This window comes from Eschrichtius robustus, chromosome 15 (assembly GCF_028021215.1).
Source record: "Eschrichtius robustus isolate mEscRob2 chromosome 15, mEscRob2.pri, whole genome shotgun sequence".
Lineage (NCBI taxonomy): Eukaryota > Metazoa > Chordata > Mammalia > Artiodactyla > Eschrichtiidae > Eschrichtius > Eschrichtius robustus.
The window spans coordinates 80,965,393-80,990,544 of record NC_090838.1 but is presented as its reverse complement, the minus strand read 5'-3'; the positions used below and the strand labels follow the sequence as shown (position 1 = coordinate 80,990,544).

General features: G+C 46.3%; 1 protein-coding gene across 3 annotated transcripts in view; it reads right to left on the bottom strand.

Annotated features, from left to right (window-relative positions):
- Nucleotides 1-25,046, bottom strand: part of ELMOD3 (ELMO domain containing 3) — a 28,256-nt gene extending 3,210 nt beyond the window's left edge. For 2 of the 3 annotated variants that reach the window (XM_068564884.1, XM_068564886.1), the window contains exons 1-10: nucleotides 24,839-25,046; nucleotides 23,537-23,713; nucleotides 22,161-22,447; nucleotides 18,237-18,314; nucleotides 17,664-17,733; nucleotides 13,865-13,933; nucleotides 12,794-12,885; nucleotides 11,318-11,441; nucleotides 10,961-11,083; nucleotides 8,155-8,285 (exon numbers count right to left, since the gene is read on the bottom strand). In XM_068564884.1, the coding sequence (XP_068420985.1) occupies nucleotides 8,155-8,285; nucleotides 10,961-11,083; nucleotides 11,318-11,441; nucleotides 12,794-12,885; nucleotides 13,865-13,933; nucleotides 17,664-17,733; nucleotides 18,237-18,314; nucleotides 22,161-22,214 (741 nt within the window). In that variant the 5' untranslated portion in view covers nucleotides 22,215-22,447; nucleotides 23,537-23,713; nucleotides 24,839-25,046. The remainder of the gene's footprint in view (nucleotides 1-8,154; nucleotides 8,286-10,960; nucleotides 11,084-11,317; nucleotides 11,442-12,793; nucleotides 12,886-13,864; nucleotides 13,934-17,663; nucleotides 17,734-18,236; nucleotides 18,315-22,160; nucleotides 22,448-23,536; nucleotides 23,714-24,838) is intronic. The other variant, XM_068564885.1, reaches the window with a different exon arrangement.
- Between the last annotated feature and the right edge of the window lie 106 nt (nucleotides 25,047-25,152).

Here is a 25,152-nt window from a genome sequence, read left to right as displayed (position 1 = left end):
AGGGAGACGCAAGAGGGAGGAGATATGGGGATATATGTATATGTATAGCTGATTCACTTTGTTATAAAGCAGAAACTAACACACCATTGTAAAGCAATTATACTCCAATAAAGATGTTAAAAAAAAAAAAAAAGAGTGAACACAGCAGGCCTGAGATTGCCATCCTTAGAAAGGCCTGCTTATAAGGCTGGCATCTGGGAACTTGGATTTTGAGAGGGTTCCCACCATTCCCCCTCAGGCTGACTACTGTACCCAAACTGTGCAAACCGTACGGTTTATGCTGAACACCTGCCTTCGCTCTGATTCTGGAATTTTGGTACGTGCTAGACAGATGGTGCCTGCGTGACCAGCCCCCAGTAAAAACCTCGGATACTGAATCTCTGACGAGCCCCCTGGTTGGCAACATTCCACGTGTTACGCAATTCGATGCTGGAGCAATTAAGTGCGTCCTGTGTGACTCTACTGGGAGAGGACTCCTGGAAGCCCGCACCTGGTTTCCTATGGATGTTGTCCATGCACTTCTTCCCTTTGCTGATTTTGCTTTTGCTGCAGTAAATCACAGCTGAGAGTACAACTATACACCAAATCCTGGGAGTCCTCCCAGTGGTCCTGGGGACCCCGACACAAGGGCCATGCTGAGTGGAGTCAATTCGCTAATCCTTACAAAAACTCCCCAGGGTAGCTTTTATTATCCACAGTCTACATTTTCTATTATCCCACAACCTACCTCACAGAGCTGCTCTAAGGAGTAATTCAGATCACATGTGCAAAATGCTAAGTGCAGCACTGGCCTGAGGAGGTGCTAACAAACGTTCATAATTATTATCTGAGCCTCAGTGGGTAGCTGAGGTCAGCAGCAATGCATCTCTACCTTCGGGTATTGCCTATTTAATTATCATAATATTTGTATAATATCATGCCTTCCCTTGATTTCTTTCAGTCTAAAAATAAATATGGGGACAAGAACATGGTAGCAACACAATTAACAGAGGATCTGAACTTAGTGTTCATTCATTCTCAGGAATATTTTTATAAGAGCCTACTTACTAAAAAGCAGTGAAAAACTGGAATTCAGATAGAAATATCTCCTTTCCTTTAGCAGTTCCCTTGGACCTGAAAAGTGTGGCTTTGAGCTAAAATACCACACTGAGGCTGTGTTTAGGGAACTGACTAAAAAGACAGCAGAGGAAATCAGACGTGGACACTTCTGAGCCTCCATTTAAAATTTCATTTCTCTTCACGCCTCACAGTTGGGACTGAACACCTTTGAACACTGAAGCAAGAAAACCAGATTGTCTTTTGCGGCTGCTGCCGACATGGCCCCATTCCTGGAGGTTCCAATTCAGTAGTTCTGGGGAAAGGAGGGGCCTGGGCACCTGCATCCCCCCAGGTGACTCTGAGGCAGGCTGCTGGCTGAGAACCCCGCTGTAAGGAGCCCACTGCTGGGCGAGCTGTCAGGTGATGGCGGTCCTCGCCCCAGCTTCACCACTTACTAGCTGCCCAGTTTCGTATATGCCCAGGAGTGAGATTGCTGGGTCATATGGTAATTCTATTTTTAGTTTTTTAAGGAACCTCCATACTGTTCTCCATAGTGGCTGTATCAGTTTACATTCCCACCAACAGTGCAAGAGGGTTCCTTTTTCTCCACACCCTCTCCAGCATTTGTTGTTTGTAGATTTTCTGATGACGCCCATTCTAACTGGTGTGAGGTGATACCTCGTTGTAGTTTTGATTTGCATTTCTCTAATAATTGGTGATGTTGAGCAGCTTTTCATGTGCCTCTTGGCCATCTGTATGTCTTCTTTGGAGAAATGTCTATTTAGGTCTTCTGCCCATTTTTGGATTGGGTTGTTTTTTTAATACTGAGCTGCATGAGCTCTTTATATATTTTGGAGATTAATCCTTTGTCCGTTGATTCGTTTGCAAATATTTTCTCCCATTCTGAAGGTTGTCTTTTCATCTTGTCTGTAGTTTCCTTTGCTTGGCAAAAGCTGTTAAGTTTCATTAGGTCCCATTTGTTTACTTTTGTTTTTATTTCCATTACTCTAGGAGGTGGATCAAAAAAGATCTTGCTGTGATTTATGTCAGAGAGTGTTCTTCCTATGTCTTCCTCTAAGAGTTTTATAGTGTCCAGTCTTACATTTAGGTCTCTAATCCATTTTGAGTTTATTTTTGTGTATGGTGTTAGGGTGTGTTCTAATTTCATTCTTTTACATGTAGCTGTCCAGTTTTCCCAGCACCACTTACTGAAGAGATTGTCTTTTCTCCATTGTATATCCTTGCCTCCTTTGTCATAGATTAGTTGACCATAGGTGCGTGGGTTTATCTCTGGGCTTTCTATCCTGTTCCATTGATCTGTATTTCTGTTTTTGTGCCAGTACCATATTGTCTTGCTTACTGTAGCTTTGTAGTATAGTCTGAAGTCAGGGAGTCTGATTCCTCCAGCTCCGTCTTTTTCCCTCAAGACTGCTTTGGCTATTTGGGGTCTTTTGTGTCTCCATATAAATTTTAAGATTTTTTGTTCTAGTTCTGTAAAAAATGCCATTGGTAATTTGATAGGGATTGCATTGAATCTGTAGATCGCTTTGGGTAGTATAGTCATTTTCACAATATTGATTCTTCCAATCCAAGAACATGGTATATCTCTCCATCTGTTTGTATCATCTTTAATTTCTTTCATCAGTGTCTTATAGTTTTTTGCATACAGGTCTTTTGTCTCCCTAGGTAGGTTTATTCCTAGGTATTTTATTCTTTTTGTTGCAATGGTAAATGGGAGTGTCTTCTTAATTTCTCTTTCAGATTTTTCATCATTACTGTATAGGAATGCAAGAGATTTCTGTGCATTAATTTTGCATCCTGCAACTTTACCGAATGCATTGATTAGCTCTAGTAGTTTTCTGGTGGCATCTTTAGGATTCTCTACTTATAGTATCATGTCACCTGCAAACAGTGACAGTTTTACTTCTTCTTTTCCGATCTGTATTCCTTTTATTTCTTTTTCTTCTCTGATTGCCGTGGCTAGGACTTCCAAAACTATGTTCAATAATAGTGGCGAGAGTGGACATCCTTGTCTTGTTCCTGATCTTAGAGGAAATGCTTTCAGTTTTTCACCATTGAGAATGATGTTTGCTGTGGGTTTGTCGTATATGGCCTTTATTATGTTGAGGTAGGTTCCCTGTATGCCCACTTTCTGGAGAGCTTTTATCAGAAATGGGTGTTGAATTTTGTCAAAAGCTTTTTCTGCATCTATTGGGATGATCATATGGTTTTTCTTCTTCAATTTGTTAATACGGTGTATCACATTGATTGATTTGCGTATACTGAAGAATCCTTGCATCCCTGGGATAAATCCCACTTGACCATGGTGTATGATCCTTTTAATGTGTTGTTGGATTCTGTTTGCTAGTATTTTGTTGAGGATCTTTTTGTCTATATTCATCAGTGATATTGGTCTGTAATATCTTCACGTTCCTTTGCCGGGAAATGAAGATTTACGAGGATCATCTCTGCCCTACCTTTTCGCAGGCTTGTCATGTTGATGGAATGAAATAACAGACGGAAATTGCAAGGAAAGCTATACAAGTTGTTGTCTGTGAGTAACTACTGTTGTGAGGGGCTTCCCTGCCTGCCAGCAATCAGCCAGATGGGGCCTGCATCTCGGCGTCTGAACTGTAGCACTCCTCCTCCTCAGGACAGCGTGGACCATGCACTTCCATGGAGTCCTGGGTTCCCCCAGCATCTGTAGTTTCTGGCCAATTCCCCTTTAGTAGGATGTACCACAGGTACCTGACACCTCAGCTCTCTCCTTAGGAAAGAGACAGGACTGGCTGCTGGCAGGTCTGAGTCCCCCAGCTGTTACTCTGGTCTCCTACATGCCTCATGGAAAACTGCATTTTCAAGATTCATAAGGGCTTGAGGTGAAGTTTTCCTTTAAACCTTGGAGTTACTTAAGAGTTCAAGGAATCATAAAGCCAGAAGGGACCTTAGAATCATTTAGGCCATATCTCTTATTTCATAAAACAGCAAAGTGAGGCCCAGAGAGGCTAGGTGACTTGCCTCAAATCACAGCTAAGTAATGATACTGCAGATGGAACTAGGATCTAGTTTCCTGACACCTACACCAGCCCTCTTATTTTATTATTTTAAGCTGCTATTCCTTCTTATTGTCTGACGTGCATGTTGTGGAGTAAATATAAATCCACAATGAATTCCACAAACGCCAGCAGGTGAAGGGATGAGGAACAGGTTGGTCAAAGTGGTCAGGCTGGTCCGTACCCAGATCAAGTACCCAGGGCATCCTCTCTCATCCTGCTCTTCCCTCTGCCTGGGACGTTCCTCCCTCAGATATCCAATGACCTACCCCTTCACCTCAGTCAAGCCTGTCCTTGAAAACGAATGAGGGATGCTGAATTGGCACTAACCCTCTACCCTGGCTTCCATATTTCTGCAGGAAGGTCTTACAAGAGAGCCTTCAAAAACCACAAGAAGGGAAGCACTGAGGTCAGAGATGATTTCTAGGAAATACTCATTAGCTGGGGGACCTTGGGCAAGCCATTTCCCCTCTCTGGGTCTTCACTGTCTGTACAACAAGGGGCTGGCCCAGTGACTGCTAAGATATGCCTCAACCTCTGGGCCTCCTATAACAAAGCAGCGTTGCTACAAGAGACCGCATTGTTTCAAAAGCTAACTGGTCCGGTTCTCAAACTTGACCCAGACATTAACTCCCCGCATCGTGAAGAGCACAGAATACGCCCACATTCTCAACTCATGGGTCCTGATATACCTCAAGACCAGATCCTCACAAAGTCCCCTCTTGCCTCCTCCAGTGTCTCCTGGAAGAGATGGGCGTACGTGAAACCGTCAGGTTTAATGGGTACTTTTCCTCAAAGATAACACAGATATGCAGTGAAAGAAATGAAAAACTGTCCAGGTGGCAGGAACTGTGTGACTATTTGTTTTGTAGTCAAGAAGTTTTAGATTCAAAATGGATCTATCTTACTTTACAATGGCTGTGTGTACATGTGTGGATGTATGTGTTCTGTGTGTGTGTGCAGGCGCAAGCGCAGATATGACTTTGAAAACACAAGATGTATTTACGTTTGCATGTATTATCCGTAAGATGCATATAAAATGTATTTTTGCTCACAGCAATCAAAAGTTACTTTGATAACTAACACTCCTTGAATGACTAATGTGCTTAGCACTTTACACAGTTTTTCTCCAACTCAGAATAAGTGTACGGAGTTGGGATTATTTTCTCATGTTACAAAGGAAGAAGCTGAGGTTCTGAGAATTAACTAATATGACCAACGACACAGTTACCGGAACAGTCTGTTTTTGCAGTGCAGGCTGGCCTGACTCCAGCTCTAAGACACAATGATCTGAAGAAAATGCTGCAGGTCTGACCTTCAGCCACTCATTCTCAGCTCCTCTCCCTCAGGCAGCATCACACCCCCCTTCCTGTTCTCTGTGAACTGCTGCTGGGGCCTGGGCAGGTCTGCTCACCACTGGAGACCATTCCTTTCAGAGTCAGGAGGGAACCAGTGACACATATATATTTTCCAAGCTCTGGCCACTGAGAGGGCCTAGAAGCAGTGAGATCTTAATACCAGTGAGAACAACCAGCACTCAGATCTTGGTTTCCAAATATCAGTCTCCAACTAAAGAACAAGAGCTCTTTGGAGAAGTGGTTGATCTCAGGGCTGGGAATCATTCAGGGAAAATACAAGAGCCTAGAGCATCTTTAGGATCCAGAAAGTAGAAAAGTGCTCAAAAAAGGACAGGGCATGCTGAAAGGGCACAGGTACCACCTGAAAGAGCTCTTAAAATGGTCGACATGGGAACAATTTTAGCAACAAAATAAATAATAAAAGTGTTGGGTTATATCCCATAGAATAAAATAAATATCTGAGTCCATGCGGATATAAAAAGTACCTGAATCAATAAATAGCAAAGACAATTCATTCTTACAGAAGAAGTCCAATTAATAAATTTAAAAATTATTAAATGTAGGAGGAATGAGGGAAACAAAATCACTATCAGAACCAAGTTTGAGGAAAAACAGGATATTTGTATAGCTTCCAAGTATCTTCCTCCAAGACAGTGATTAATTACAAAGGGAAACACAGTAACTTTACAGCGTAGAAACCTGGCTGATACCGCCTGAACCATGTGCCCAAGGTTAACTTCACCAAGAATAAGACATGTTGACATGGGTACTCCTGACATGAGGTACGTCACTTCTGTAGTTGTCAAAAACGCATAACCTGGGGCTTCCCTGGTGGCACGGTGGTTAAGAATCCGCCTGCAGGGGACACGGGTTCGAGTCCTGGTCCGGGAAGATCCCACATGCCGCGGAGCAACTAAGCCCGTGCACCACAGCTACTGAGCCTGCGCTCTAGAGCCCGCGAGCCACAACTACTGAGCCCGCGTGTCACAACTACTGAAGCCCGTGTGCCTAGAGCCCGTGCTCCGCAACAAGAGAAGCCACTGCAGTGAGAAGCCTGCGCACCGCAAGGAAGAGTAGCCCTCGCTCGCTGCTACTAGAGGAAGCCCGCGCGCAGCAACGAAGACCCAACGCAGCCAAAAATAAATAAATAAATAAATAAATTTATGAAACAAACAAACAAACAAATGCATAATCTCAGTCTAAAATTTATGTGGCAGATGGAACCACCCCCAGCCTCGCTCTTTCTTTTCCATTTCAGTTGGTGGTCACTCTGTCTTTCCAGCTGCTCAGGCTAAAAATCACCATTAATGCCTCTTTTTCTTACACCTGTACCCAAACCATCCGAAAAATATGCTGGCTCTATTCTCTACAGCCCATACACTCAAGATTCTATATCCAGAATCTGATCACTTCACAACGTCTCCTCTGAAAATACCCTGGTCCAGATCACCATCATCTCTAACTTGATTACAAAAGCCCTCACCAGAGACTACCCTCAACCCAACGGCTGGTAGGATCCATTTAAGAAGGTAAGTTGGATCGTGTCACTCCAGGCTGTTCAAAACCCTCATCTGACTCAGAATAAAAGCAAACATCCTCATCATAGCCTACCGGGCCCGACACCGTCTGCTCCCTGTTACCCCATCACCTCCTTCCTACCGCCCTCCCTGCTCCTCTGCTCCAGCTGGCCTCCCTGCCGTTCCTGCACATGCCACACGTACACCTCCTTTGGGACCTTTGCTCTAGCCGCCCCCTCTGTGTGCAATGCTCTTCCTCCAAATACAAGCTTGGCTAACATCCTCACCTCCTTCAAGGCTTGGTTTAAGTCTCACCCTCTCATGACAGCAACCCTAATACCCCATAAAACTGTAATCCTCCCACATTCTCCTAACCTTGCCTACTTAGCACTTACCACCTTTAACATACTCTATAATTTATTTATGTATTAGGCTTCCTGTCTTGTCCTCTCTGCTAGAAGGATCTTTGTCTGTTTTGCTCACTGATGTTTCCCAAGCACCAGGAACAATAAGTAGCACAGGGAATGCTAAATAAATACCTGTTTAGTACATGAATGAATTCCAGGCCCCATGAATCTGGGACAGATGAATGGCAGGAAACAGGTCAAGTTTGTTTTCTAAAATGGAGGGACTACCACCTTTTACTACAGGGGAAAACCATCAAACCAACCCTGGAGAGCAGGCCTGGAAAGAACCTGAGGGCTACAGGAGCCACTTCTGGCCTTTCAGCAAGTCCACGTGTCACCTGACACTTGGAGGCAAACCTTCTTCTCTGGGCAAATAAAGGCTGACCCCCCTCCTCCAGGGCCAGGAGAACCTGCCAACACTGGGAGGGCAGTGAGCTGAGACACTGGTACCACAGTTGTGTCTAGTGCTTTTGCACATTACCTCATTTAATTTTCCCAACTATCCAGCTGACGTTTCCATGATTTCCTCTTTATGGATGAGAAAACCAAGGCTCTGAAGAGTTGAGGCACTTGCTTGAGACACACACTAATGAGTGGTGGAGCTCAGATTCCAGCCAGGTCAGGGTGACAGGGATGCCCATGCCTGGTTTGCCTCAGCTGTCCTGAGGGCCCTCAGCAATTGGAGATCTACCTGCAAAGCTGTCATGGTTACTAAGGAGAGCCCTATGCCCAGGTCCTAGCCCCTACAGCCCTCTCTGCTGGCTTCCCACCAAAGCCCCACCTGGATATGGTGACGAGACAGGTGGAAAATCTCCTGGGCCATCAGCAAGGTCTTTGAGTCCATCACCAGGTACAGGAGATGCAGGAGGGCAAGGAAGCCTGCTCCTCTCAAGTCTGTGGCTGGATTTGTTCCTAAAACAAAAACCAAGAGGAAATTCAGGGTGCTTAATGAAATCCCTGCTCTGTGAGATTCAACGACTTGGTTACCTTAATCACTGTCCAAGTGGAGAGCCTAGACTTCCCCTGCCTGACTGTAACAAGGTGCCCCTCAGCTCTGCAAAGGCAGTCAAAGAAGCGGGGAGCTGGGGCTTTTATCCTTCTCTAGTGCTAAGGAGCCCACCACACCCTCTGCGACATCAGTGGAGGCTACATGGGGACAGCAATGAGGCACCCCTGCCCCACCCAGCCAGTGGTATTAGTGGAGGTCAAGTGGGATACCTGGATTTCTATCCCCACCTGGCAGTAATGAGGTGACATCACCCTTCCCCCACTGCCCAGTGTCAGAGGAGGCCTGCTAAAATAGAAGATTTAAAGATGATCAACACTGTCATTACATAATACCCACAATATCTAGGACACGATAAAAAATCACTCATTACACCAAGAACTAGGAAAATCTCAATTTGAATGAGAAAAGACAATCAACAGATAGCAACACTGAGATCACACATATGTTGGAATTACCTGATAAGCAATTTATAGCAGCTGTCCTAGGCAGAATAACGGCACCTCCAGAGATATCCACGTCCTAATCCCCAGAACCTACAAGTATGTTCTGTTGCACAGCAAGGGGGAATCAAGATTGCAGTTAGAATGAAGGTTGCTAATCAGGATAGGGAGATTATCCTGGATTATCTGGCTGGGCCCAATGTAGTTAGAAGAATCCTTAAAAGTGAGAGAGGGAGGTAGAAGCACAGAGTCAGAAAAAGAGATGTGAGGACAGAATCAGCTCAGACAGATGCTGTGTTCCCGGCTCTGAAGGAGGAGGAACGTGGGCGGACTCCAGAAGGTGGAAAAGGCACAGAAATAGATTTTCTCCTAGAGCCTCCAAAAAGGAATGCAGCCCTGCTGCCACCTTGATCTTGCCCCAGTGAGACTCTGTCAGACTTCTGAACTACAGAACTAGAAGATAATAAATCTGTGTTGACTTAAGCCACTAAATTTGTGGTAATTTTCTGCAGCAACCACAGAAAACTACTATAGCAGCTATCATAAAAATGCCTTTGACAAGCAAATACAAACATTTGAAAAAAATGAAAAAATAGAAAAGTCTCAGTAAAGAAATATCAGATGTAAAGAACCAAACAGAAACTTCAGAACTGAAAAATATAATACCTAAAATTAAAAACTCACTGGATGGGCTCAACAGCAGAATAGAGACCAAAGAGAAAAGAACCAGTGAACTTGAAGATGGAACAATATAAATTGCGCATCTGAACAACAGAGAGAAAAAACAAAACAAAATAAACAGAGCCTTGGAGACCTCTGAGCTATACAGAGATCCCCCTAAAATGAACAGAGCCTCTGGGACCTGTGGAACAGTAACAGAAGATCTAGCATCTGTGTCATCAGAGTTGTACAAGGGAGGAGAAAGAGCAGGGCTGAAAAAAGTACTCAAAGTAATAACGGCTGAAAATTTACCAAATTTGGCCAAAGACATAAACCTACAGATTCAAGAAGCTGAGCAAACCCTTAATAAGATAAGCCCAAAGAAATCCCCACAAAGACATATCATAGTCAAACTCCCGCAAACAAAAGAAAAAAAACAAACAAAAAAGATCTTGAAAGCAGAGAGAGAAACAACTTCTTATCTAACAAGGAGAAATAATTCAAGTGACAGCAGATTTCTCATCAGAAACCGTGGAGGCCAAAAGGAAGTAGCACATTTATTTTCAAGTGCTGAAAGAAGAGACCTGTCAACCTGGAATTCTACATTCAGAGAAATTATCCTTCAGGAGTGAAGGGGAAATCAAGACATTCTCAGATGAAGGAAAGCTAAAGAATTTATTGCCAGCAGACCTACTTTAGAAAATGGCTAAAGGAAGTTCCTGAAACAGAAAGGAAGTGATAAAAGAAGGAATCTTAGAATATCAGAATGGAAGAAAGAACAATGGAGACAGTAAATATATGGGTAAATACAACAGACCTTGCTTCTCCTCTTGAGTTATTTAAATTAATGGTTGAAACAAAAATCATAACACTGATGTGATTCTCAATGTACACAGAGGGAATATTTAGGACAATTGTATTATAGATGAAGGAAGGTAAAGGGACTTAAACACATTCTCAGTACCAACAGAGCACCAATTAATTATGAGTATATAAAGTTTCCTTTTTAAATTAAGATATTTTCCTATTCTATACAAATGTAACTTGATATGATTTTGAAAAAATAGTACAGTCCCAAAACAGGTGAAATCATTTTGTTTCACTCAAAAAAATGAAATAATATAAATAAAATTTTCATTGATAGTAAAAGAAAAGAATAAAAAGAAAACACTGGATTCTAAATCCTATCACTCCCATGCTTTCTATCTCACTTAGAGTAAATATTTTACACTGGCCTGCAAGACCCCAAGTGAACTATTCTCCTTCTCCACTTCAGCCACATTGCTTGCTATTTCTCAGAAAGAGTTACACACATTTCACCTCAGGGCCTCTGCATTTGCTGTACCCTCTTCCTGAAATGCTCTGCCCCAGATATCCTGTCTCATGGTGCTGGCATGACAGGAAGAGGACTGTCTGGGTTCTCACTCTATTCCTGGAATAAGGAGTCAGGGAGAAGATGAACCGTTTCTCTCTCTTACCCTGAAAGCCCAGATCTTCCCAGTGGTCTCCGTGGAGGGCACAGTCAAACTTGGAGCCGGTCAGCTTCTTATAGATGGTCTGGAGGACTCGGCCATGCATTGGGTCTTGGCTATCCAGGCCACCTGCCCCAAAACACACCCATGCTCTGTTGGATTGGCCCTCAGGGGAGGACTGAGTGCTTCCCAGAGAACGGTACAGCCAAGACAGACCTGGCCAGTGCTCCAGACACTCTGCTCTCCCCCCAACATGGTAAATGCAATAGCCTTGGCTTAGTCTCAGCAACCAGGTAGGCAAACTGTGCTCTCTGTCTGACCACTCACGCAGCGCCTGCCTTGTGGCAGCACCCGTGCACTCACACTGAGCGATGGTCAGGACCAAGTCCCTTTCTTCACGGAGGCCCTGGTGGAGCTTTGGAGGCCCGAAGAGGCAGTGCCGGAGGGCAGCAAGCCCGGTCCTTCGGATCGTTGGCTGGATTCTTTTCTGCAGGCAATAGGCAGAGTGTTGTGTTGTGTTCATTTGCTTTAATGAACTTACCATCAGGCTCAGTACAGGACTGGTCTTGCAGAAAGGAGTGGTTCTCCCAACTAACTGGCTGGCCTCTGGGCCAGGGAAATGGGGCAGAAGCTGTGAAGCAACTGCGAATCTCTGGAGACAGGCTCTTCCAGCTCGTAGGCTCTTTGTAAGTAGAGAGAGATGTCCCCAAGCACAGGCCTTATCAACCGGTTGTCTACATTTGGTCCTCTGGGCTTTTCCAGAAATAGCTATGTCACTGACTACCAAGGAAGCTAGAGGTGGCTGGCTATGGGGGCTGGCACCTCACAGATGCCAGGCCAAGTTTCCCAGCAGGGCTGCTTCTACCCTTTGTATGTCTGTCTCTGTCTCTTTCTGTAAAGGACATAAATATAAAGTCTAACAGCCCTCTCAACTTCTAAGATAAGACAGTCAGTGGGCGGGACTTCTCTGGCGGTCCAGTGGTTAAGACTGCACGCTTGCAATGCAAGGGGCGTTGGTTCAATCCCTGGTCGGGGAACTAAGATCCCACATGCCATGTGGCACAGCCAAACAAACAAACAAACAGTCAGTGGGCACTTTTTTGGAGCAGGATACCCCTGAGGGGAGCTGGCGCCGTCTGTCCACACCACAGCAGCAGTGCCTAAACCAGCTTCTGCTGACTTCTCCTTGTTCACAGCCATTGCCGCAGGGCTTAGGATACTCTGATTTCGGCAGCCTCTGGATCTCTGGGTCCTACAAACCAATCTGATTCCTATCTTTTTAGCCTCTCTCCTTGAGCCAGGCTTCAGGTTGAAGATCTGAAATCACAGTTCTCTAAACTTACTACTGGTCACTCAAGATTCCGCAGAAAGCTTGTCAGCTTTTACTCTCCTTAATATTCTTTCTTTTTCCAACCCCACATATTTTTAAAATTCCCAAATAACTTCTTGTTCCTCTAGGGGATGGAAGATTTTCCTACGGTGGCAGTGAATTACTCAGCTCTCTGGACAGGCCGCCCTGCTTCCCCAAGGAGCTCCCTAGCATCTGACTGCAGACCTCCCCATCCCTAGGAGGGGAGAGCGGGAGCAGCTCCACGGGCCCCTATAAGACAGGGCCACTAGAGCTCCGGGGGCACAGTCCCTGAAAGGCTGCCGGGGCCCACGACATGTGGGTCCTTGGCCACTTGTGATCCTGTGCCCCGAGATTTCTTAGTTGAGACAGAGCCCTCACCTGGAAGTTTCCATCTTGCTTGCCCAGTGCCCTATCCTGGTGGGGAAGAAGCCTGGCTCCTGGGAAGAAAGTGCTTTGCTTGAGACCCCCAAACCTCCCTACTGTCATACCTTGAAGGAAGAGAGGTCCACGGTCTGGAAATGCTGGAGGGCCTCACTGAAAGAGATTAGCTGCCCAGGCTGGTCTGAGCTGGCCCGGCTCCCTGCGGCAAAAGGGAAGACACTCTGGCACTTGTAACAGTAGTCATTCTATCAGCAGACATTTACTGAGGGCCGCTGGTTGTCACCTCTAAGCCCAGCGCTGACTTTCAGCTGTAAACGTCAGACACCTGCAGTTACAACCAACCCTCTGTCAAGGGGGTGGCGTTATCTGCTGGGCTGACTCCCTTTCGGACCCGGCTGTGCAGAGGCTGAGTAGGCTAAGCCCTGAAGTGAGTGGGGATAGATCTGCAGGGGTCCCTAATGTCCACTCATCTGTGAGCGGGGGCAAGTCACTGCCTGGAGGAGGTACCCACGCAGGAGCATGCTACAGGTTTGTTTAGGGGCCTTTCCTATCTTCTACTCTGCCCCTTCTCACGCCCTGGCTACGAATGATCCCCTATCCAGCCTTCGTCACAGGGTACTGACTCATCAGTCCGCAATACAGGTGATGGCTGATACAGTCCACTCTAACATCTCTTCAGGAGCTCAAGTGGGGCTCAGGCTAGATTTGGGTCCCAGTTCTCCCCTCCCACAGCTCCATCCAAACCTCCTGAAAGGCACGAGAGACAGTTTTTGACGCAGCCCTCAGAGGCTTCCAGCAGATTGCTTCAGCCCCCATTTCCAGGGACTTCCTTGTACAGTGAACAACCTGCTCGACCTGACACAGGGGTCCTGGCTGCCTGCCTCCATCCTCTGCCTGACCTCATCACCCTGCAGAAGTTGACCCTGACCAAGGTCCTCCCTGTCTTCTCTCACGGCCGGCGGCCCTCTCCCCATGGCATTCATCCCCATTCCCTCCAGAGGTCGATGGCATCACCTCTGAATTGGGAAAAGAGATTTTATCCTATGTCACGTATTGAAAACAATAAGACCCAGGAATTCTGTATCCTAATCCCAGAGGCACAGAACATGAGCCGCACGGGTGGATCGTGTGTTTAGCAGCAGCGGGCTGTGAGGAGGCGGCGCCATCCCTGCGGTTACCTGTCTCTGGCTGGATACTGTCCACAGCTTCCCATTCTTCTTGGGCTCGGAGCACCTCTGTATTCATAACTGCAATAGTGAGAAAAGGAGACCCTCTGAGATCTAGGTGTGTCCGGATTGCTGTCGTAGCCCCCGGCCTCACCTGCCTGCCTTGGGCCCTGTCGCTGCCCTCTGATATGCCAGAGTGAGCTTTCAAAAAGGCAGATCTGACGTCAGCCTGCTGCCCAGAACCCTCCAGGGATTCTCCACAATTCTCAAGATGAAACCCCAACTCTTCACAGTCGGGAGCCTTGTTACCTCTCTGGCTCTGTCCTAGGGCATCCAGAAGTACCTGAAGTCTCTCAACAACCCCCTTGGGTGCCTTTGCACACCCCGCTCTCCCACCTTCAGTTCCAGCCCCTTCTGGCGCAGTTCCATCTCATCCTTCAGCCAATTCCGGTATCACCCTCACCTGGGTGCCTTCTTTAGCCTCTGTAATCCGTGTTAGGAGCGGCTCCATGAGAGACCCCGACACCCCACGCTTATCACCATGTTGTAACTGTCTTGCCCACTGCACTGGGAGCCACAGGAAGGTAGGGTTCTCAGCGCCTGACACATGACAGGCGCACAATGAATGTTTTTGTTGTTGTTTTTTGTTCGTTTGTTTTGTTTTTGGCCGCACTTTGCAGCATGCAGGATCTTAGTTCCCCGACCAGGGATCAAACCCGTGCCCCCTGCAGTGGAAGTGCAGAGTCCTAATCACTAGACTGCCAGGGAATTCCCCACAATGAATGTGTGATGAATGAATGAAAGCACAACAAAAGCGGGGGAAACAGAAGAAAAGAGCAGCAGGACAGGCGCTCTATAACCACCACACAGCCCTCTTCTCCACACCACAGCTGCCACTCTCTGGCCCAAATTGCTGGCAGCATGGCCCATCACTGGCTTTTCCCATTTGCTACAGAGGACACTGGCAAACAGTGGGGAGGATGGAGAGACCTCCGTCTGACACCCAAACTCGTGAGACTTCTAGCCTGGGTGGTGAAAGCAGGTTAGGACAGCTCCCCTCTGCCTCGCAATCCGGGCTGAGGACATCACGTGACGGTGAACTGTTTTGGAAGTATACTTGCAAATGAAAGAAAAAGCTACCAAAAACTCAAAACACTAAAGGATAATGAGGACAAGGAGGCTGCTGGGGCGCCGGAGGGGACAGTTGCAAAAGCACAGTGTAGAGCCAAATAGCTCGTGAACTTTTCATCTCTGTCCCTCACGAGCTGTACTTCTTTGGGCAGGTTACTTAACCATTTGTAATCACTCTTCCAACTATTGTGAGGATGACGTAACTCTTCAGATTCTAGGGGAGTATGTGGCCCAAAGGCCACCTGCTCAATAAACAGCAGCTAGTATCACTGACACAGTTGTGGGCTCGGGTCTGGCAGGGATGTGGACGGTGGGAGCAGATGAGATGGGTCCGGGGTCCTGAATCCTGGACCTCTAGGACATTCAATCTTGCCAGCCCCACCCCGGGGTAGCAGACTACATTAGGGCTTCCAAACTAGATAACTTCAACAGAATACAGAACACTCAACCTGGGACAGTGAAGAAAATAAAACTTACTTCCAGCATGCTGGACCCTTGGGAGATGAAAAAGAGGGTCAAAGTGGCGAAACAAGAAGAGCGGAACAGCAGCCATGGATGCCCATCACGACGCTGAGAAGAAGCTCCCCACCCTTCACCCCTCATCCACAGCCAGCTTCACTGACTTGTCACCCTTCAGATCATTGTAAGCAACTCGATCAATCTTTCACCCCACACACCTTCACCTACAAACGAGCTGATGAAAGGTTGCGGGCCAGGAGCACAAACCTCACAGGCAAAGGTGTGGGAGCTTACTGTGACAGCAAGGTAGTCAAGAGAAAGTCCAAGGTCTCAAGCAGCAACGCAATCTGGTGCCCAAACTGGAGACCAACATCCAACCCATGTAAGAGCATCTCTCTCCTTTCCTGGTTCCTTTAGGACTCCCACCTCTGAAGATGATCCTGACATAAATACTATTTTTCCCCTACACTGCCAGAAGAACGAGGAGCCAAAACACAAATCTCCAGGATAACAAACCCAGCTCACGTTAGTACGGCTCTTTATCGTTTTTCCTTTTGTTGATTGCCTCCTTTATTTAGGCCCTCTTCTACTTATTCACATAGTAAACAGCACAGCTGATTTAGTTGGCCTATTAGTTTAAATTAGCTGAGAGCAATCTGGGGAAAAAATTGTAGTTGTTTAATATGATTAAAAATATCTGGCAGGGGGCTTCCCTGGTGGCGCAGTGGTTGAGAATCTGCCTGCCAATGCAGGGGACACGGGTTTGAGCCCTGGTCTGGGAGGATCCCACATGCCGCGGAGCAACTAGGCCCGTGAGCCACAACTACTGAGCCTGCGTGTCTGGAGCCTGTGCTCCGCAACAAGAGAGGCCACGATAGTGAGAGGCCCGCGCACCGCGATGAAGAGTGGCCCCCACTTGCCGCAACTAGAGATAGCCCTTGCACAGAAACGAAGACCCAACACAGCCAAAAAAATAAAATAAATTAAAATAAGCTAAAAAAAAATATCTGGCACATAAATGCCAGTTGTACTGAAATAGAAAATATTTTGGCATTTAAGGCAACACCTCTAATAAATGTTAGGTTTGTCACCACATGGTAAAGACAAAATTCAATTAAAAGATACTTTACAGACCTCCATATAATTTTTCTACATTGGAATATTTTTAACAGACCCCATATTCTTAGTGGTTACGTTTTCAGTCTGCAGAATTTAACGGTAACAATACACACCAATGAGCGCTCACTATGATTTACATTCTGTGTGCTGTGCACTTTACATTATCTCACTTAATCCTTACACAATTCCTATCATACAGGTTCTGATATAATCCCTGTTTTATAGATGAGGAAAGTGAGGGTCAGAAAGATCAAGTGACTTGCTCAAGGTCATGGGGCTGATGGGTGAAAAGAGCCAGGACTTAGGCCAGAGATATCTGACACCAGAACTGGTTCTTCTGAATTGGTGAGTGTGCTTTTCTGTGTAATAAATTAGCAAGTAGAATGAGCTTTAAAAACAGTATGGGAAAAGCCATGTCAAGGAGATAAAACAGGGTAACTTTTCAAAGGCTTTTCACCCACTCTGTCTCATTTCATTATCACAACATCCCTTTGACGACACAGGAGGTACTAATATTTCCACTGTAGACACAGAGTTTATATGATTTGCCCAAAAGGTGCACAGCAAGCTACCAGCAGGGCTTGTGGGGCCAAATTAGAACTCAGGTGTCTAACTTCCCTTGAAGGATGATAAATCTATGAAGTTCTACAGGAGGGGCATCCCTGGTGGCGCAGTGGTTAGGAATCCGCCCGCCAATGCAGGGGACATGGGTTCAAGCCCTGGTCCCGGAAGATCCCACATGCCGTGGAGTAACTAAGCCCGTGTGCCACAACTACTGAGCCTGCGCTCTAGAGCCCGCAAGCCACAAGTACTGAGCCCGCGTGCCTAGAGCCCGTGCTCTGCAACAAGACACGCCACCACAATGAGAAGCCCGCACACTGCAACGAAGAGTAGCCACCGCTCACCACAACTAGAGAAAGCCCGTGCACAGCAACCAAGACCCAACGCAGCCAAAAATAAATAAATAAATAAACAAATAAATAAATAAATAAATATATAAAAAAATTCTACAGGAAAAGTAGTGAGAGAAATTCAAATGAGGAAAAGCAGACCCATAGGGAGCTCCGCCTTGAGTCCCACCCAGGCTCCAAGGGGGACTTACCAGCCGGCTCCCAGCCATTCGCTTCTGCCGTTAGGGCCTGGAGGATGCCGTGGTTCTTCAACTCTGAGATCTGTAGGGGCAGCTGACCTTTAGTGTGAGGGCGGAGTCCACGTCCCCCCCACCCACACAAACAAGTCCCACCCGCTGTACCGAGTGTCCTCGAAACTGGAGGCCAGAAGAATCTAGTCTTCCCACATGCGTTGGTTAAAGCCAATCTTAAAGCAAAGCACCCGGAAAATGCCAACTATGATGGAGCAGTTGGGTGATGTGGGGACAAGTATGAATATATGCCCTCCTTGGAGAGCAAACAGACAAAAATCCACTCAACTCAACTGAGACAAAGGTGTGTTTTCGGTATTCCAGCTGCACTTTATATTCTGCCTCATTGTAACAATTATGTTATTAGATAGAGGTTGTTTTGCATGTCTGTGCCCTCCCCATCCCCCCACCCAAAGTGTGAGCTACTGGAGGGCAGGGTCTGTGCCACCCTGTGTCCCGGTGCCTGGCGCCACATAGCACCAAGTAACACAAGCTTCTACCAACAGGAAGCACTGAGGTGTGGGTGATACGTACAGGAATTCCCCTGAAAGCCAGAAAAGCACTGTTGTCCTCGTCACATGGTGGAGGGCACCCAGCAGACACACTTTCAACCTGCAATACAAACCAAAGTCAGTCTCCTGGGCACGTAGTAGCCCCTCAAAGATGACAGCTTAAACGTCACACCTTTTTCCAGTAACACACACACAGAAAATGGATGAACTCCCGAGAAGTCAACTACAAGGAATACTGTAAGGGAAAACTCCTGTTTAATCGGTCTTAAAAAAAAACGCGAAAAGCTTAATGTTAATATGATCTTTAAAAAAAATTTTTTTTTAATGTATTTTATTTATTTTTGGCTGCGTTGGGTCTTCACTGCTGCGCGTGGGCTCTCTACTTGTGGCGAGCGGGGTCTACTCTTCGTTGCGGTGCACGGGCTTCTCATCGCGGTGGCTTCTCTTGTTGCGGAGCACGGGCTCTAGGTGCGCAGGCTTCAGCAGTTGTGGCACGTGGGCTCAGCAGTCGTGGCTCGCGGGCTCTAGAGCGCAGGCTCAGCAGTTGTGGCGCACGGGCTTAGTTGCTCTGCGGCATGTGGGATCCTCATGGACCAGGGATCAAACCCGTGTCCACTGCATTGGCAGGCAGATTCTTAACCACTGCGCCACCAGGGAAGCCCAGTGTTAATATAATATTATACAGATTTCCTGGCTCCGTTCAAGGGCTCAGGGCTCTGAGTAAGTACAGTTGAGCGAAGCAGTTTCCTCACTTTTGGCCTTTCTGCTCAGCCAAACCTTCCCCCTACTGGAGCTTAAAAAACCATCTGACCAACTTTTTGCAACTCATATCACCAATACAGGGCTAATTTTCCTAATATGTTAAAAAAAAAAAAAAGATCCTACAAATCAGTAAGGAAAAAAACCAACCCAGTAGAAAAACTGGCACGGATATGGATGGTTTACATAAAAGGAAACACAAATAGTTCTTAAACATGTGAAGAAATGCTCAACCTTACTTATAACAAGAAAAATGTCAAATAAAACTACTCTGAGAAGTTTTTCATTTATCCTATTATCAAAGATCAAAAAGGGTGGTAACACTGTGCTGGCTAGACGACCAAGAGTTATAAGACACTGGAGAGTGAACTGGTACCACCTCTCTGGCTTGACAATACCTGATGCAATCACATATGCTGTGCACATTTGGGGCCTGCAATTTCATTCTAGGAATTTATCTAACACATACAGTCATCCATGTACAAATGACATGCTTACAGTGTTATTCATGGTAGTACTGTTTATAAAAACAAAAAGCTAGAAAAACCCTGACTGTCCACTAATGGACTTTTTATTTTATTATACTTTATATAATTTTCCCCCCAGTTTTAGAGATATAACTGACAGACAGCACTGTATGAGTTTAAGGTGTACAGCATAATGAGCTGACTTATATACATCATGAAATGATGACTACAATAGGTTTAGTGAACATCCATCATCTCCTATAGATACAGCATCAACAAATAGAAAAAAAATATTTTTTTTCCTGTGATGAGAACTCTTAGGATTTACTTTTAATAACTTTCATTTATAATATACAGCAGTGTTATCACGTTGTACATTACATTCCTAGTACTTATTTTCTTATAACTGGAAGTTTGTACCTTTTGACTGCCTTCATCCAATTCCACCCCCACCTCTGGTAGCCACAAATCTGATCTCTTTTTCTATGAGTTCCTTTGTTTTTGTTTGTTTGTTTTTGATTTTGATTTTTTTATTTTTGGCCGCGTTGGTCTTCGTTGCTGCGTGCGGGCTTTCTCTAGTTGTGGCGAGTGAGGGCTGCTCTTTGTTGCAGTGTATGGGCTTCTCACTGCGGTGGCTCCTCGTTGCAGAGCATGGTCTCTAGGCACGCAGGCTTCAGTAGTTGTGGCTCGCTGGCTCTAGAGCACAGGCTCAGTAATTGTGGTGCACGGGCTTAGCTGCTCCGTGGCATGTGGGATCTTCCCGGACCAGGGATTGAACCCGTGTCCCCTGCATTGGCAGGCGGATTCTTAACCACTGTGCCACCAGAGAAGTCCCTATTTGTTTGTTTTTGAAGTATAATTGACCTACAACAATGTTAGTTCCTGGTGCACAACACAGTGATTTGATATTTCTATACATTTCAAAATGATCGCCATGATAAATCTAGTTGTCACTAATGGACTAATTTTAAACAAATTAAAGCATATCCACTCAATGAGATCCTATACAGCCATAAAAAAGAGTAAGAAAGTGCTTTATGGACAACTTGGAACAATCTTCATGATATATTAAGTGAAAACACAAAGGGCAGAGTATATACACTATTTTACCATTTGAATTTCTAAAAAACACATAAATATATTTGCTTGTCTTTACAGAGACTATTCCCAGAATTATATCCAAGGAAGTAGTAACTTTGCCTCCATCAGGAAAATTGGGTAGCTGGGGGACAAGGGTGCTAGGTAGTTTTTTCACTATATGTACATCCTCTGTACTTTTGGATTTTGAACCATCTGCAGAATTATTTTCTCTAAAATAAATAAAAGAAAAAATAATAATTAAAGGAATCATTGCTTACGTCAAGGCCCGAGAATCCCAGATTGTCCTGTTACTCTAATCCCTTCCACATATTTTTGCCAACTAACACTCCTTAAACACAGCTTTGATTTTTCTGATTTCTTTTTCCCTGGGACACAAGAATGGACACCTAAACACACCACAGCTGAGCTAACTCCTCCATAACTGGCCTCACGATGCCTAAGCACTATTGTCTCCCACTTTGATCCAATGAACATATTCGCTGCAGCTCCTCTCACCTCCAGCCCTTGGGTCATGTGGTTTTCCTCCAGAATCCGCCCCCTCCTCCACCTTCTCAGTGTTTTCTGGTCTCTTCAAGATCAGTTCCACCTCCTCGGGGTGGCCGACCTTACCAACTGGGGCTACAGTGGTCCCTCACGTCTCTAAGTCTTATAGCCCCTCTGTATGTGGCACAAGGGCCTGTGCAAAAGACCCGTCTCCCCAGTCAGACTCTGCCACTTTGAGTGCAGGGACCTCCTCGTATACTTGTTTTATATTTCTTAGACCATTTGCACAGCACTAGGCTCAAGATACATTCTCAAAAATATCTGGTAATTCATCGTGCTGAACAGCTCCCTGGAGAAGTCTGTGTGCTCAGGACTCATGTTATCCTTCCTTTCCCTCTCCGATTCAGTCCCCTCTAGTGTCCAAAGATGGATGTTCTCTGGAAGAACAGTTCACCTATCTTAGAACAGTGACAAAAACCTCCCTGGACTCCCAAAGCACAGGCTTTGTCCCCATTCTGGCCACTGAATCCCACAGGCTCCATTTAAGACTGTTTCTGGGCAAGGTAGTGAAAAAGGTAAGGAATGCAGGGTAAGCCACCAGGCTCACACAAAGACACAGCACACTGGGGGACTTCCCTGGTGGTCCAGTGGGTAAGACCCTGCGCTCCCAATGCAGGGGGCCTGGGTTCGATCCCTGGTCGGGGAACTAGATCCTGCATGCTGCAACTAAGACCCAGTGCAGCCGAAAAGAAAAAAAAAAGACATAGCACATTGAACCAGGGGTCCTGACGATAATCAGGCCAAAACACGCGTTGGAGAGAGAAAGGGCCAGTAAGGTAAACAACCCAAATTGATGAAATACACATTTCTTGGGGGATTCTGCCTGAAATTCTCCTCCCACCCAAGCAAATCCAGACGAAAATCCCATAGCCCACTTAGAAAATAAGCTGTCAGGAAAGGCAATTGACCCAGAAGTGACTAGAAGCTTCTTCTAATAGAACAAAGAGAACTACAGTGAGGATTTTTCCTACACATTTCTAAACCTCCACACCCTCTTGATGTATGCTCTGTCTTATTACTATTAACAACATAACCCAAACCAACACCTTCTTTCCCAAACAGAAGTGCTTGCTTACCTGTCCATCTCTTAATTCTTTCTCATTATGGAAAGAGCAAGAGTTTTCATTCATGACTCAAAATCATTTGTTCAAGTGAGCTTTGTCCTTGGGCTCAGAAAGGAGTTTAATAAGGTCTGAGATTAGAAGCTCTGGGGAGAGCCCGAGATCCGACTCTTCTACCTTTGCCTTCCTTCTTGGCAGTCATTTAGACTAAGAACAAGAAAACAGTCCTTGTGTGCCATCACCAGGGTGTAGGTTTCTGTTGAGTCCTGAAAGAAGTCCCTGAGCTCTCTGGAGCCTCAGCCCTGAAAAAAAAAAAAAAAAAAAAAAAATTAAAGAATAAAACTGGTTCCGTCATTCAGTTATGCTTCTGTTAAGAACTGACTTTAAAAATCTTCAAGCAGCTGTAAACATATTCTGAATAAACAGGCTGCTTTAGCCAAATGCCTGCCTCTTGCTATCCATGTCACTGGATGGAAAGAAGGGGTCCCTGCAGGAGTCCGAGGGCTGGACCATCAGTACCCAGAAGGCAGCACCACTGTAAGTGGTGGGGATCTGTTTCTGACGATGAAGTTACTGAGATCTGGGGCACCATCTCAAAGGGCTGAGGCTAATTCAGAGTGACACGTTGGTGCGTGGTCTTAGCTGAAGTGCTCAGGCTTTGCTTAGGTCTCAGACGCAGGTTGGGCCTAATACCAGATTCGGTTCCTACGACGGTAGAAACTCAAAATGCAACACTGTGCCTACCCTTCCTCAGTTAGCACCAATATTGTACATGTGGCAGCTGCCTAGCCAGTCTGGCTAGCTCTAAGCCCTTCCTCTCATGAGTCCACCTTAGCAAGAGGGCTGGACAGGCCCACACCTCATCATGGGGGAAGTGGACACCATGGATGTCTGTCACAACAAGAATCTGGATAAGTACATAGATGACTGGCAGTCATACCTCACAAACTTGGTTGACTTTTTTTTTTCTTGGCACGCTGCACGGCTTGCAGGATCTTAGTGCCCTGACCAGGGGTTGAACCCGGGCCCTTGGCAGTGAAAGCGTGAAGTCCTAACCACTGGACCGCCAGGAAATTCCCCGGACTTGGTTGACTAAGGAAGGAGGGTGGCACTGCTCTGATGTCAGCCCTCCAGAGAATATGATCTGGGTTCCCTGCAAACTGGCTGCCAGTAACAAGATGGACTCTTTGTCAGGGGGCAGGACGCACTGACTGATTCCTAACACCAAGACGAGGAACACCTCCCGACTCTAGGGCTAGACATTTGGCTCACTGTAATTGAGGGGAAGTCATGGCTCCTCAGGAACTAGCTCTCTCTGGGGTCTCAGCAACTGCCTCCCTTTCCTTTCCCTCCTCCTTGACCTCCACGACAGCATATGACCAAACACTCACACACTGGCCAACCTTGCGAAGGTGACAGGCAAGTATGGTGACAGCAATCTCAGGAAGGCTCTTCTGTTACTGGGCTCGAAATGTATCAAGCAGCGTAGATGCATGACCAGCTTTACATGCCTGCTAGTGCCTCAGTTCTGGCTGCAGCCCTGCTGGGGGCTTCAATAGGGACAGTTACTATCTGTAACAGAGAAAGAAAAGAGCAGAAACTGTCAAACAAGCAAGTACTCGAAGTCACAAAGTCACTCCTACCAATATTAGGCAAGTTCCTCATAGCTGGGCCTGAAGAAATGGCCTTCCTATAAAGATGGATCCTTTCCAAATTCAGTATTTATAGTGCACCCACTTTACTTTTTTTTTTTTTTTTTAAATGGTATCGCATTACGGTTTTTATTTTTTTTTTTAATTTTATTTATTTATTTATTTATGGCTGTGTTGGGTCTTCGTTTCTGCGCGAGGGCTTTCTCCAGTTGTGGCAAGTGGGGGCCACTCTTCATCACGGTGCGCGGGCCTCTCATTATCGCGGCCTCTCTTGTTGCGGAGCACAGGCTCCAGACACGCAGGCTCAGTAATTGTGGCTCACGGGCCCAGCTGCTCCGCGGCATGTGGGATCTTCCCAGACCAGGACTCGAACCCGTGTCCCCTGCATTGGCAGGCAGACTCTCAACCACTGCGCCACCAGGGAAGCTCCCACTTTACTTTTTTAATTAAAAAACTTTTTAAAAATTGAAATAGAGTTGATTTTCAATGTCACGTTAGTTTCAGGTATACAGCACAGTGATTCAATTATATATATAATATATATCTGAATGTAGATATTCTTTTTCGGATAGTTTTCCACTATAGGTTATTACAAGATATTGAATATAGTTCCCTGTTGCTATACAGTAGGTCCTTGTTTATTTTTATGGTGCACCCACTTTAGGCAATGAGCTACATTAAGGGGAATGATTTTAAGTTTAAGCTTGCTGGAGCTTAAACTCTCTGAATAGGTATTTAATCTAGAAATTGGGTCCACACCTTAAATACAAATGCGCACACAGGTATGCCAGTTCTTTCATCGGCCTTGTCGCTGGGGCCTCCCCGGCCCCTCCAGCCCCAACCAGGCCTCCGCCGCAGGCATCACCATCCCATGGGGGCGCCGCAGCCAAAACTACTGGCTAATCTGGGGTCACAAATCCCGGTGCTCGCCGGCTGCGATGCACGTATGTTAACAGAGATCTCAGTCCATCGAGACACCCAGCCGGAGAGGGTGGGGACTCCGGATAGAAACTTTCTCGGTGGGGAAAACAGGAAAGCAACTTGCCTCAGGTCATCCAGCGAGACCACAACCGAGGTCTCCGGTCTGCCAGTAGGGAGTCTCTCTCTGTTCTGCAACTCTCAGCCTTGTCTCGCCCCAGGGCGACCACTTCCGCCCCACATCCCTTCTCCTCGGACCCCCGGGGCTCGCCAGCGGAGTCCCCGAGTTCCCAGAGCTTTCGCGATTGGGGTGCATCAGCCCCTCCGCGCCTCCTCCGCGCATGCGCACGGCCCTCCGCGCCGCCAGAGACGTGAGTACGACGAGCCGCGAGGGTCAATCTCCGCCGGAGACTTGGCTTCTGGCCAAAAAGGGCCTG